General features: G+C 39.9%; 1 protein-coding gene across 1 annotated transcript in view; it reads left to right on the top strand.

Annotated features, from left to right (window-relative positions):
• SCIN (scinderin) overlaps positions 1–15,335 on the top strand; it is a 79,019-nt gene that overhangs the window by 49,777 nt on the left and 13,907 nt on the right. Inside the window, exons 6-11 of the mRNA XM_005908538.2 lie at positions 2,007–2,139; positions 2,542–2,630; positions 3,741–3,956; positions 6,082–6,203; positions 11,420–11,510; positions 14,306–14,476. Coding sequence (XP_005908600.2) covers positions 2,007–2,139; positions 2,542–2,630; positions 3,741–3,956; positions 6,082–6,203; positions 11,420–11,510; positions 14,306–14,476 — 822 coding nt within the window. The remainder of the gene's footprint in view (positions 1–2,006; positions 2,140–2,541; positions 2,631–3,740; positions 3,957–6,081; positions 6,204–11,419; positions 11,511–14,305; positions 14,477–15,335) is intronic.

Below are 15,335 nucleotides of genomic sequence, written 5' to 3'. Positions count from 1 at the left end.
CCCTCTGTAACTTTCCAAGCACATGATTTGGAGCAGACCACAATCTCCCTGTGGAATTGAGTCCTTTTCTCATCTCTGACAAGAAGGACGTCTATTTTCTGCTCTTTAAAGGGATGGTCTAGCTCAGACACACTGTGATTTTTAAATGAAGTTCAAGTGACTGTCTTGTGTAGAATAACTTCCTTTTCTGTAGAAAGAAAGGAGAAATAGATTCTTTTTATCTAGATGGCAAAAGAAGATGTCTTTACCACTCCTAAATGCTGATAATTTTAATATAAGCCACACAGAAATTGTTATTCTAAAGATTTTGTGACTGCTTGTTTTTTATTATTGGGTTTTGTTTTGATTATTTTTATTTATTTTAAAATTAATTTTAATTAAATAATAATTTAATTATTTTTAAGCATAAATTTATTTTAATTTACATTGATTATTTTTATTGTTAGAATTGGGTTTCTAAAACCCAATTTCAAGAGTTTAACAAATACCTTTTATGTTACCTCATTAAATAAAGCTGTTCTCCCCTCAGAGAACATCATGAGAGTAAAGAAATAAGCATGAACATGTTAATCTTGGGGCTTCCCTGGTGGCTCAGTTGATAAATAATCTGCCTGCAGTGCAGGAGACCAGGGTTCCATCTCTGGGTCGGGAAGATCCCTTGGAGAAGGGAATGGCAACCCATTCCAGATGTCTTGCCTGGAGAATTCCATGGACAGAGGAGCCTGGCAGGTTACAGTCCATAGGGTCTCAGAGTCGACTAACACACAATGTTAATTTTGAGTCAATGCTCCCTCTAGTGGGCCTATTATGTATTGCATACTTCTATTTCAGTCCTGAAAATAATTTGAAATAGCTGAACAGGGCTTCCCAGGTGGCGCTCGCTAGTGGTAAAGACCCTTCCTGCCAATGCAGGAGACATAAGAGACTCGGGTTCGATCCCTGGGTAGGGAAGATCCCCTGGAGAAGGGCATGGCAACCCACTCCAGTATTCTTGCCTAGAGAATCCCATGGACAGAGGAGCCTGGCAGGTTACAGCCCATAGGGTCTCAGAGTCAGACACGACTGAAGTGACTTAACACAACAACACAGGGCTGGGAAGCTGACTCACCTCGGGTGATTTCTAAAAATACACAATTCAAGCCCCACCGCAGTGCTGTAAAACCCCACCACTCATCTAGGGAGGACCCTCAAATCTGCGTATTTAACAAGTGCCCAGGTGGATTACCTTACAGCCTACCAGGCCTTGAAAAAATTGAATTCTAACCTAGGAAATTTTGTAAGACTTTGTAAGCTGTATGTCTCTAGCTTAAAAAAAAAAACTTACATAGCCGTTTCCAAACTTCGGGAGTCTCCGTAAGTTTACTTGTGACACAGATGTAACAAGTTTTATTTTATGATGTTTTATTTGTGACATGAGATTTACTTTGATAATTTATACAGAGTATTTAAGTAAATGACAGGCTCCATATTGAAAAAAGTCTGTACGCATAAGCTATAATGTATCAGGGCCTTCCTTACCACAGTGTCTGGGATATGGTAGTACTCAGTGAATATTGAATGAATCAACATTTAAGCTTCAGCTTTGTGTGTGTGTAATGAGTACAAGAGTATCTATTTCAAAGATTTTTATAAAGACTAAGAAATAATCATGTAAATTTCATTGTGTGGCTCCTGGTATATGTGAAAACCGAAACAAATTTTATCCATGATTATTATCACTATTATTTTCTGTGTTGAAACTTAGCTTTTTATTAGTAGTACTTTTATCCTAAAGGGCTTTAAGAAAGTCTTTTCCAGGTCTAACTGGGTCCATGAGGGTTTTTTTGTTTTGTCTTTGTTTTCTTTGAAATAGCTCTGTTGAGATATAACTTACATATATAGTTTATCCATTCAAAGTGTGCAATTCAGTGGTTTTTATTATATGTACAGAGTTGTGCAGCCGTCACCATGATCACAGTTTAGAACTCACTGATGATCCTCAAGCAAGCTCATGGTTTTCATGTCAGGTTTCAGATGCCAGTGGCTCCATGAAAGTGAGTCTAGTGGCAGAAGAAAACCCCTTCTCCATGGCGATGCTTCTGTCTGAAGAATGCTTCATTTTGGACCACGGTGCTGCAAAACAGATTTTTGTATGGAAAGGTAAAAAAAAAAAAAAAATGCCATTGGCATTGTTGACATACTTCAGATTTATATGTATTTCTTCAGAAAGATAAATAAAACATCTTTTCTGACTTAAAAAAAGCTTACCTTTCTGCATGATCTATACAATGCAGACATCAAAACCATATTTTCTTACTATTAGCCTTATTTACTAGGGATGATGGGGTAAAAGAAAGTCTTTGGGTACTAGAAATAGAATTTTTATATATTCTATATTATAATATTGTTAAATATATTTAGTATACTAGGAAGTTTTTGCCATTTTTCAGTATTGTAGTTAAATTAAATTTTAATTATGTTTGCTTTTTGGTGCACAAGTATCTCTTAATCATGTAATATCTTGCCTCTCTAAAATTCTCTTTCATTTATGTTGCATGTTAGGTAAAGATGCTAATCCCCAGGAGAGAAAGGCTGCCATGAAGACAGCTGAGGAATTCCTACAGCAAATGAATTATTCTACGAATACCCAAGTACGTATGGAAATGAACTAGCTAGGAAAAATTTTTTAGATATGGGAGCTCATGACATTACCACAAAACTCCTGAGCGAATTTGGTTCCAAAAAACATACACAGAAGTCATTCTTACCTATGTGCCTGCAATGTTGCATCCTGTGCTCTAGAACTCTGTGTGGAGGACAGAATTTTACAGAAATTGGAGATTAGACTTTCAGTGGGACACTGTGATTAGAATAAAAGCCCATTCACTTCCTGCACAGCCTTTAAGTCAAGATGGTCAAGCACAGTTGAATTAACTGAGAGCATATATCAGTTATTCCCTAGAGCAAGTTGTATCAGCATGGACTAAGGCCCAGAAAATACTTGCCTTCATGGAGATTAATTTAGACACTGACTAGTTGCTCTTTTCTGAATCTCCTAGCTTCATCTTTTCTCTTCATTTTTATGTCCTGGCAAAAGCAGCACAAGGAGATAATTTCTTTCAGGTCACAGAACTTCTATGAACCTAATATAGAAAAACAGTCAAACTTATTTGACTGTAATGGAAACATATGAAATGACTTGATTCTTCTCTCAAACATCCAAATTCATTGGCACTTAGATTAGCTATAAGAAAAAAAGCAGGGTTGAATTGTTTTAGCTTCATATTTGATACTTTTCCTTTTGTGTTCATATAAGGATTCCAGCTTCTAAGTTTACATTTGTCATCTTTAAAAAAAAAAAAAAGGCTCCTCTTTGCATTTCCTTAGTTTTTTCTCCACAACTAGATTATTGTTTTTCCTTGGTCTCTTATTTTTCTGTTTATAATTATTGTTGTTTAGTCACTAGTCATGTTCAACTATTTGCGATCCCATGGACTATATCCTGCCAGGCTCTTCTGTCCATGAAATTTCCCAGGCAAGGATACTAGAGTGGGTTGCCGTTCCCTTTTCCAGGGGATCTTCCTGACCCAGAGATCAAACCCATGTCTCCTGCATTGGCAGGCGGATTCTTTACTACTGAGCCACCAGGGAAGCCCAAACCAGAGCACCAAACAGGGACATGAACCCTGGACCCTTGGATTAAAAGTCTGATGCTCTACCCACTGAGCTAATCATAATAATAATAATTTTTTACATTTCAGATTCAAGTTCTTCCAGAAGGAGGTGAAACACCAATCTTCAAACAGTTCTTTAAGGACTGGAGAGATAGAGATCAGAGCGATGGCTTCGGGAAAGTGTATGTCACAGAAAAAGTGGCTCACGTAAAACAAATTCCATTTGATGCCTCAAAATTGCACAGTTCCCCACAAATGGCAGCCCAGCATCACGTGGTGGATGATGGTTCTGGCAAAGTGCAGGTACTTACACGTTTCTGTCTATTTGTCTGTCAAGCCCATTTATGCCAGTTTATGTGGCAATAGAACTTCAGGAAGCTACAAATTGTAAAATGTGCATTTTAATGATTAATAAAGATGATCCAAGACCAGGGGGTTGAAAGTTGGAAGACAGCGTTGTCTGACCTTCAGTCTTAGTGTGTAGTGTGTTTGCTGAGATTCTAAGAAACTAGGTAATTTGTGTTAGAGGCCTCCAAGGAACCCAGCTGTCTCCATCTCATTTCCTGGTCCAAGCCTGCGTCTGCTCTCGGAACTAGACTTGTCCAGGGTGGGTGCATTGCTCCGAAAGTTCCAGACCCTACGTTTGTCCTTCCCTTGCACCTTAGGGGCATTCACAAAGGCAAATTGTGTGTTATGTGCCAACATCACAGATGTTTTTAGAGCATTCAAAATGAATTTGTTGATTATTGCTATTTTTTGACAAAAATTGTCGAAACCCTCCTAAGGATTCTCCCTAACTAAAATCTCTTCATGTTTGGTCTGCCATTGAGTCATCTAACTTAAGGGGAACTGTATAAGATCACTTCTGTTCTAGAGTCTGTTGGTGGCTCTCCACAGTCTTCCTGAGAACATCCGTCCTTAGCTGGGCCTCCCAGGCCTTCCATGACTGAGCCTTGCTCTCCGCACCTCAGCCTTCACAGCCTCGAGGGCTCCTCGCCATCCCCATCTGGGTGACATTCCCACTCCTCCTTTGTAACTCAGTTAAGTCTCAAGCTTCATCTCTTCTGAAGAGACTTCTTTCTGCACTGAAATGACCTTTCTCTGTTCTCAAGCCAGAAGTCATGTTCTTCATGGATTCATCGTAGAAGTACCACAGAGTTGTTCATTTACTTAGACATTTCTTCTCCCAGACCTCTTGTCATTCCTTGAGGGAAGGAATTGAATAATTTATTTCTTCATTCCCAGAGCTTATCACACACTGCTCAGACCAAAGTCTGAGATTTAATGTAAGAGATTTAAGAAGGTGTTTTTCTTCTTTTCAAAGGCTTGAAGTGTGACTCTAAGCTGGGCAGGGATTATGGGAACTACACAGGGAGAAGCGCCTCCTGTGGTCGCTGTCAGAGTTATCAGTTTTGGGGCCTGAGCCTGTGTCCTGCTCAGACATCCTTTTCTGGAGCTCAGCACAGCCAGAGAGCCCCGCGGTGGACATGGATCCCCAGCTCCAAATGTGTCCTGGCTGCCGTCTCCACATCAGAGCATAGTGTTCTGAGAAGTCCTCCCATGCCACCCGGGGAAGATGATGTCCAGGGTTTTCTCTAGGATTTGGGGTTTAGCCAAGCCATGCTGCCATTGTTCCTCTGGGACAGCGCAGGAAGGCTGCTCTCTGAAAGCACTGCACCGCTCCATTCCACTTGCTCATCTTCAATTTCAAAACAGAGGATCTATCCTGAGCCTCCCAGGACCCAGGCAGGAGGATGTGTGTGTGTGCAGTCCCTGCAGTCTCTCACTCACGTGTTACTTTCCCATTTCATTTACAACTCTCTCTCCAACTTTTAACCTTTAATTAAAAATATCTTTAGTTCGTGATGAGGAGGAGAAAATAGAAAATAACTAGTTCTGCCTGCTTCTATCTTAGTCTTATGGCACATTTTGAAAATAGAAGTCATGCAATTTGTCATTTTTATTGTTTAGTCACAATCTGCCACTCTTACCTGGGGGAAAAAAAAAACAGTTTCATGCCTTAAAGCACAGGGAAGGAGAAGTTTTAAAAAATTGCCTCCCAACTGATGAAAAATTTTGAGAGATGTATTTCTGAACTAAATATTTCAGTTTGTCATGTAACTGGAGTGTCATCATGTTATTTTCACTAATCAATCAAACAATAGGTATTTATTAATCAACAGGCTCAGAACTGAGATAAGTACTATGAAGGGTATAAAAGAAAAGAGTATAAAAGAACTCTAAACACTTAAGAAGTCAATTAACCAAACGGACAAGAATTTCTTCCTGTTGCTTGATTTGTAACTAGTTAGAAAAGTAAAAGGTTTTTAATGACAGATCTAAACCAAAATGTTTTTTTTTAAACCTTAGAGAAGTAGTACTAGATAAAGAAGATTTTGATTTTGATACACCTATTTATTCCTTTTAGATTTGGCGTGTAGAAAACAACGGTAGGGTCGAAATTGACCGAAACTCGTACGGTGAATTCTATGGTGGTGATTGCTACATTATACTTTACACTTATCCCAGAGGACAGATTATCTACACCTGGTGAGTTTCCCTCTTTCATAGAATCTCAAGTTCTGTAGAGGCCACATTTTGCTCCAAAGTTAAAGCAATATGGGATAAAATTATCCTATAATTTAGCCTCGTGAGCTTTGTATAACATGAATGTAGTATTTTCTTCTTGTATGATTTTGGCTATGTTTTGATAGCTGCTGTCCACTAGCAGTTTAGATAAAAGTCATTCTTACCAATTTAGGAGAAAGGTTTTGGTAGCTGAAGGGTGGTGTTCCTTTAGTGGATATGTAGTTGAATAACTCCTCTCCTTTGAAAGCTAACAAACACTCCAACTGGCCAGCATCAGGTACCATGTCTTCTTATTGTTAAAATTCACAGAGGCTCATCCTGATTGGAGTTGCAACATTTCAATGAATCAGATTCTCTAAGGCATGTATATAATTTATGGTTCTATTTCAGACTCTGGAGATCTCAAATTGATGCATCCTTATTCTTTGTCCTCATGAAATTCATAGCAGTATTAAATAAAAAAATGCTATTGCTTCAATTTCTTATCCATTTCTTTTGCATAATGATTTGAGTTAATTAAAGGTTAAGCTTACTTCTCTGGTAGCTCAGACCATATAGAATCAGCCTGCAATGCAGGAGACCTGGGTTTGATCTTCAGGTCAGGAAGGTCCCCTGGAGAAGAAAATGGCAACCCACTCCAGTTTTCTTGCCTGGAGAATCCCATGGACAGAGGAGCCTGGTGGGCTATGGTCCATAGGGTCGCAAAGCATCAGGACATGACTGAGTAACTAACACTTTCACCTTCAAGTTGACTTAGAGTCAGTGCCAATGGAAATGTCCAACCAAGTAAGTGAAGTGCACACAGCATGCTGGACTAGTCCAAGGGACAGAATTCTGCAACAAATCATGCAATGCTGGATTCTCAAACTATTTATGAAGTGAAATCACATAAAGTGGAATATTTCTGAGAAGACTGAAAGAAAGAAAAGAATTTTCAAAAAAGATATTAAAGCTGAAAAGTGTAGGTTGAAGTTGCGAGGATGAAGCAGGATCCTGCCTTTGCCTATGTGGTGGTAGCTGTCTTCAGTAAGGATACTGAGTGGACGAGGACTCAGGTGTCTGCTGATAGGGTGTCTGCTGATAGGGTGACTTTTCTCTATGGTGAGTGTCCCACCGGATGACAGAGTCATCCATCCTCATAGTGTGACCACTTCCCCCTTATACTGGCCAGTGCCTTGACCTTAACCAAGATCAGGAGATGAGATGATTTTCCCCACCCCATGGGTTCTTGGTACCCCGAGGATGGTCTGGAAACCAAGAGTATCAGCGTCCCTGGGGAGCTGGTTAGAAATAGAGAATATCAGGCCCCACCTTTGACCTACTAAAGCGGAACCTGTGTTTTAACAAGTTCTCAGGATGATTCAGAATCACCTTAATGATTTACAGGCACTGCCTTAGGCAATGGCTCCGAACACTAGCTGCACATACTAACCCGGATAATTTTTCCCAAAGCTGAATACCCAGTGCCCTCTTTACACCAAATAAATCAGACCCCCAGTTGGCGGGACTCTGGAGTTTCTAATGTACACCATGGCGTTAATGAGAACCACTGTGTTCAGAGACATTTCTGACCCCACAGTCGCATCATATCCTGTCAAAGATGCATGTATTTAGCTATTTAGCTCTGTGTTTAAGATGCCATCTTCATAGCAACCAGTTTATTTTGAGCAGCGTGTTTGTGCCAGCAAAATGCTAGATGTTTCCATGTATTATCTCTCTTCCTCACAATTAGATAATTTTCAAAAGATACAAAAGGAGGGGGGAATCAGGGAGTAAATAATTTAACGCAAAGTCACAACTCTTGTAAAGGGTGAAGCATCATTTCACACCTTGATCTGCAGCTGTCTTTAAGGCCTGCCTGCAGCTATCCCCTGGTAGAAACTATGTCCTTATTTTGCAATTTCCTTTTCTAAAATTTTAACTCAGAAAAGTACCTGTGCAAAGCATGGCATCTGTAGGGATAAATTCATTGTAAGTAGGTAATGAATTTACATTACTTACATTCTTAGTAAGCTTTTCTTTTACATTCTGTTTCTTGGTCTTCCTCTAAATTCTTTTCAGTATGTAAAAAATATAGTTAATAATTGTGGCACTTAGATCAAACAGGAAAGATTAAATAAGTAATTCAAGAGAATGTTTTGAGGAATTAGCAATTTGCAATCCACATAAATAACTATGTGGATATAGATTAAACAGATTAAATCAGGTTATAAATTTTGAACGTAAAAGCTATTCTGTAAATCATTTGAAAGTGTCCATTGAGCACTTTCTATGTGCCAAGCACTGAGCTAGATACTAAAGATACAATAAAAAACGTTCCCCAAGAATTTATACTTAAAAGAGAGAAAGATGGTTATCAGCCATTTCAATAAAGTATGAAGGCTTAAGATAAAACCAAGCTGAATGATCTGTGTAGAATTAGGAACAGATACTCAAGCTCACTGCTAGGTTATTGGTGAAGGACTCTTAAAAGTGACATCTAAGTGGGAGCAGAAATGAGAGTGAGGAAAGCAAGCAAATAGTATTGAAGGTGTTCCTAGCAATGCAAGAAAAAGCGTGCTCTAATCTAGCAGTAATGGCGTATGGCACGAGCAAAGTTAGGAAGCAAAAGACAAAACCAGTGAATGAGAAGGAGCCAAGTGATTAGTTGGGCTTCCCTAGTGACTCAGACAGTAAAGAGTCTGCCTGTAATGCCAGAGACCTGGGTTTGATCCCTGGGTCGGGAAGATCCCTTGGAGGAGGGCATGGCAACCCACTCCAGTATTCTTGCCTGGGAAATCACATGGACAGAGGAGCCTGGCGGGCTACAGTCCCTGGGGTCGTTTAATAGCACAGATGTTAAATTTGTCAGTTTGTTGATGTATAGTTTGCAGAACTTCAAAAACTTCCATAAACATAGTGAAGAGGCATTTAGGAAATGCCTCCTGAAGACTAGCTTCAAATTAAACAACTTTCCAGTTTATGTGGTCGTTTCAATCATGGGATATGAATAGGTTAAATCCAAGAGGCAGAGTTCAAGGTGACAAACTTGAATGGAATCACTGCTGAATACACAAATTTGTCTTTTTATTTCTGAAACTACTGAGACTCTAAAATGACAAGAGAAAACTAATTTCAACAGTGATCTTTTCTCTGAAATGTCAAGTAATTGAAATTAAACAAACTTTGATCAGTGGTGATAATGAGTCTCTTGAAGCAATAAATTCCATTTTCATGCAGCATTTTATTTTTAATGAGTAACAAGTACCACAGATTTGTAAAGAAGAAATCATATCAAAGTAGATAGCTTCTTTTCTCCCTCTAAGCACAGGATTTCAAAGTTAAGAGACAAAGCAATTTTCTTATGGTCTTGATTGCATTGCAGTCCTTGACTGCCTGGGTCACAGATCCATAAAGCAAATTAGTTTGAATCTGTGTGGGTGGAAACGTGGTCACTTTGACAGGAAGAGGAAGAAGGGTTTGAGATAAACAGTGAAATATTAATTAAGAGTGTCAGAAGGCAAAAAGAAAATGAAGAAATATCCAAGAAATTGCCGAGCTAGGGAATAAAGGACAGGTGATGACAGACCCTGCTGTTTCCTCAGCTCTGCGTTACTCCCCACCTGGTGCTGCCAGCGGCTCCCAGAAGTGTTTGCTAGCGTGACAGGCTCATGGAAAATTTCAGTTATTCGCATTAAAAGGCTATATCTTCATGTGTGCCCTTATTATGAAAAGCATTTTCTATTTTTTTTAAACATATGTCTGACATAAGCATGTCCTTTTTTTTCACCCCACTGTACAACATTTTCATATCAACCATTTGACTCTGTTGGTTCAATGAAATATTCTGAGATAAATGAGACAGGCTTCCTGCACTCAGTGTTGTGTGGGTATGTGTGTGCATATGTGCATGTGTGGTGTGTATGTATGTGTGTGTGTTGTCCAGGTTGGGAGCCTACTGTTAATCTGGTTCTGGGTATGGAACAGGTAGGTCACTCTCAAACCTTCAGAAGCAAGAATATAATTAATTGTCAAAATCCATTTCCAGGATTGGTGTTCTTCCTGCTAACCTGTAGTCATGTAGAGATGGGAGGATTGGCTACCAACAGTGCTTTCACTGCCTTTTCCCTCCCACAGTCATCAAACAAGCAGATCTCCCAGAGGCTGTTGTGTAGGGTGAGCCAGTGTTTGGAGTTAGAGCCACAAGTTATCCTAGAAAGAGAAGTTGCCAATGAATTGACTCCTATCTGGTCACTGATACTTTAGCTTCTCTTACTGTTTTATTCATAATTCCTTTAAAGAATGACAAAATGGGGGCCTCTCCATTGCCTGTATGTGTTTGTGTGTGTGCGCTCCATCAATTCAATCGTGTCCAACTCTTTGTGATAGTATAGACTGCAGCCCTCCAGGCTCCTCTGTCCATGGGAAATCCCTTTAAAGAAAGACCAGAATTACAAAATGGGGGCCTCTCCATTACCTCTGTGTATGTGTGTGTGTGCACGCGCGCACGCTCAGTTAACTCAGTCGTGTCCAACTCTTTGTGACACTGTAGACTGCCTGCCAGGCTCCTCTGTCCATGGGATTCTCCAGGCAAGAATACTGGAGTGGGTTGCCACGCCCTCCTCCAGGGGATCTGCCCGACCCACAGGTTGAACCTACGTCTCCTGTGTCTCCTGCATTTCAGGCAGATTCTTTACCCACTGAGCCACCTGGAAAGCCCCTCTATTGTCTGCTTCTAATAATTATTTTCTTGATTTTTGTGGGTCCATACATTTGTTACTATGCTCACCAAATAGTCATGGGAAAATAAAGTGCCTCTAATATCCAGCCCAGTAGATCTGGCTCATATACTACTCAAATGGATTATTTTCACTGTTGAGATTGTTTCCCAAAATAGGCAGCTCCAACTTGAAATCAGACAGAATTGACTACTTAGCTAAGTTATTATGGAACTAAAAATGGGCCCTTGAAATGGAGATTAAAAACATCGATGGTATGTTGTTCTAAACAATACATAGGATAGATCATGGCTCAGCGTTAGTACTTTAAAAAACAATAGCTTCTATGGCTTTTTTATGTCAAAACAGCAAGGTTTCTTCTTGATCTTTCATAATAACTTAAGTTTCTGTTTGAAATGCCTGCCTTAGAAGATCTTAAACCTAAATACAAGCTAATTTGTTTCACTTTGGTTCCTCCAGGCAAGGAGCAAATGCCACACGGGATGAGCTGACAACCTCCGCATTCCTGACTGTTCAGTTGGATAGATCCCTCGGGGGACAGGCTGTGCAGGTTGGGATGTTTTTACCCCCTAAACTCATACAAGTTTTTCAAGCCCAGTGTCTCGTTAAAACCCTTCTCCCACTTCAGGATGCAGATTTGACACTTTGTAAATATTTCCTTTTTTTTCATTTCAAAATTTAAATATTCCTATTCTCATGCCATACTTGTTCTCTCAGATTCTGGAAAAGAGGGAACAAATTTAAAAATAGAAACAAAAATAAGCTATTAACAGATTTAGAGCCCCAAAGAATCTTTCCTTTAGAATCATATCAGATCAATGGCAACCACTTGCTGCTGCTGCTGCTGCTGCTGCTGCTGCTGCTAAGTTGCTTCAGTTGTGTCCGACTCTGTGTGACCCCATAGACGGCAGCCCACCAGGCTCCCCCGTCCCTGGGATTCTCCAGGCAAGAACACTGGAGTGGGTTGCCATTTCCTTCTCCAATGCATGAAAGAGAAAAGTGAAAGTGAAGTCGCTCAGTCGTGTCCGTCGCTCAGTCATGTCCTCGTTCTACCTGAGTTATCACTTCCAGCTGATCACTTTCCAGTTTTCAAATTTTTATACATTTTAAGATCTTTATAAATCAAATCTCTATCTAAATTATTACCTGATTCAAAGGTAATAATTAGAAAAGTAAGTCCGATACTTTAGTGCATAATATGTAATATATGGAGATCCAGTCTGGTCTTTTAGCTGGTTTTCTTTCCATCTTGGTTTTTAGTTCCTAAATAAAGCAAGTTAGACTTAAATTTAAAGATGCATATTAACTTTGTAAAATAAAACTAACATTGTTAATTGTCAGTTAACAAGTTGACAAGATTATTGAATTCTTTAAACACACTTAACTCCTGTGAATTCCCCATGAACTGTTTACTACATTCGTTTCCTGAATGAAATATGTCTAAGAACGGACATCATTGATGTCATTTAATTAACCTTCAACTGTTCTTACAAAATCACACAAAACTTTAAAGATATGCACTGTGCCTTATAAATTCTACATTTCAGAGTTAACTACTACTATTTAATACACCCAATGAATGAATTTATTGTCAGGCATTTGAATCCTAATTAACAATGAAAGCATAATGCCTCGTTTTACCACTAGATGGCAGGGGTTTACAATAAATAAAATCACTGTTTTAAATATTCCTTCATACTCAGAAACAGTACTGAAAAATTTTCAATTTACCTTTCTCTCTTTCTCTCTCTCCGGCCTTGCTGCATCGCTTGCAGGATCATAGTTCCCTGATCAGGAATCAAACTTGAACTCCCTACAGTGGAAGTACAGTCCTAAGCATGAACTGCCAGGGAATTCCCCTTTCTCTTTCTTGTTTTCATTCATAGTGGAGAATGGGTTTTAATCTGTAGCCCTCTTTCTCTCAATTTGGCAATTGAGGTTTTCTCAATGTTATGGGAAATGCTAAGGCAACAACAGTTTTAGGTACTCTTAGCTAACCTTGCCCCAACACAGTTTCATAATTGGCTGCTTGCTTATTTAAGTAAATGTGTACTAACTTTCACTTTCATTCATTGGAGAAGGAAATGGCAACCCACTCCAGTGTTCTTGCCTGGAGAATCCCAGGGACGGGGGAGCCTGGTGGGCTGGCTGCCGTCTCTGGGGTCGTACAGAGTCGGACATGACTGAAGTGACTTAGCAGCAGCAGCAGCAGCTGTTAACTGAAGGTTATCTGTTCACCACACCCTAGGCCTTCCCATGATGGTGTATACTTCAGCATTCTCATTCACTTGGTTTCTAGGAAAAAAAACAGACCAGGGCAGGGTAGGGGAGATGGTTTAATTTTTGCAAAAGGCAAGGTAATTGAAAAAAATAGGAGACTGACACAAAATTTGAACTCTTCATGTAAATAAATGCATCGTTTATGCAAAAAATAGGAAATTCATGTCTAATCCAGTATCTGTTGAACTAATAGATGAAATTAAGTCATTTACCATTTATTTCCTTCAATTTCCTTATCCTGACAAATGATTATGTTAAGTAAATCTATTACCATTTCCATAGGTAAGTTAAAAAGTAAAAGTCTATTCTGTTTATTTTGCCAGCTTTTGATGTTTGGATTGAAATCTTTGTTCACTCTTAGGTAACGATGGTGGCTCAGATGGTAAAGAATATACCTGCTTATCCTGAACCCTCCTCTCCCCTGGGGAGGGAGGAGGGAGGAGGGTTCAGGATAAATTTTAAGAAAAATTATTAAAAGTGAAAAAAAAAAGAATATACCTGCAAAGCAGAAGACCTGGGTTCGATCCCTGGGTTGGGAAGATCCCTTGGAGAAGGGAATGGCAACCCACTCCAGTATTCTTGCTGAAGACTCCCATGGATAGAGGAGCCCGGCAGGCTATAGTCCATGGGGTCACAAAGACTCAGACATGACTAAGCGACTAGCACTTTCACACATGTGTTCATCTATATCTCCAAAAGGGAAAAACAACAAAGTGCTGATCTTTGTCATCTTTTATAAAAATTTTTTTTTTTTTTTTTTTACATCTTTGCGCTAAGGTGTAAGTGGTGCAGTGTGGAAGCAGAAAGCAGCACAGTGTGATGTTGTACCTACCTCCCCCTACCCCAGTGTGCTGTATCTGGAATAACGAATGGTTCCTAAGTCAGCAAGGAAGCTGTGCTTGATTTTTATGAACCTATATTTTCTGTTAATCATCGTTCCTCCTGCACTTGACTTTTTATTTACTTTTAATTTTGTTTTCGAAAAGAAAAATAAGGATGTCTTTGGAAATACAGCCTTCTTTCATTGCCCTCTTTATTACATTTCTTTATCCCCTCTGCCCCCAGATTCGAGTCTCCCAAGGCAAAGAACCTGCTCACCTGCTGAGTTTGTTCAAAGACAAACCGCTCATTATTTACAAGAACGGAACATCAAAGAAAGAAGGTCAGGCACCAGCCCCCCCTATACGCCTCTTTCAAGTCCGAAGAAACCTGGCTTCGATCACCAGAATTATGGAGGTAATGTCACGCGGTCAATAAAACCTGCCCTGCTCATGGATTTCCCAGTGGCCCTGGGCCATCAGCCAATATCAGTCATTAAAAAAAAGTGGCAAGTAAACTTCTTTCATTGCTGTAACGTATCCAGTTTTCACCATTAAAAATACTAAAAGCAGGAGAATCAAGTAAAAAGTAAAAAAGTTAATCAGATAACGGGCCTCTCATATTTTTCAACCACATTGTAACAAAACAAATGGATTTAAGAATAATGGAGAGGGGACACAGGTATACCCTTGACTGATTCATGTTGATGTTTGGCAGAAACCAACACAATACTGTAAAGCAGTTATCCTTCCATTAAAACTAAATTTAATTATATACAAAAAAGAAGAATGTAACACATCAAGTTGTTGAAGCCATGAGACAGCTTAAGCTCTGTCTTGAAAGGCCTGGGGGAAGATGGATCGCGGGTGATGGTCCGGTGACCACACTGGGGAAGTTGAAAGAGAAGGTGCTTATTTGCACAAATGTAAAGGAACATGGAAAGCAAGCTTTGCCACACTGGGCCAGAGTCATAATTCAGCTGGCCGAATGAGCTGCCTCAGTGGCAGCTGTGAAAGAGGTCAAGCCCCAGATCGCGGTGTCCGCCCCAAGCCTGCCGGGTATGGGGCAAGGACAATGGGCCCAGGGTTTTGAATGGCTGAGTGCTTTGACTTCAAGGAGGATTCTCCACAGTTCCTCACCCCATCACCTCAGTCATCATTGAACCCAGGTCTCCCAAGTCTCCTAATTGCCCTGCGCTCTCTGTATGCCTGCAAACCTGGACTGCTCTGCCAAGTTGTTCAGATGAGCCCTTAAAAGCAGGTGGGTCACGGCCTCC

This window comes from Bos mutus, chromosome 4, assembly GCF_027580195.1.
Source record: "Bos mutus isolate GX-2022 chromosome 4, NWIPB_WYAK_1.1, whole genome shotgun sequence".
NCBI lineage: Eukaryota > Metazoa > Chordata > Mammalia > Artiodactyla > Bovidae > Bos > Bos mutus.
The sequence above is the reverse complement of the archived record's forward strand: the minus strand, read 5'-3'. Positions and strand labels throughout refer to the sequence as shown.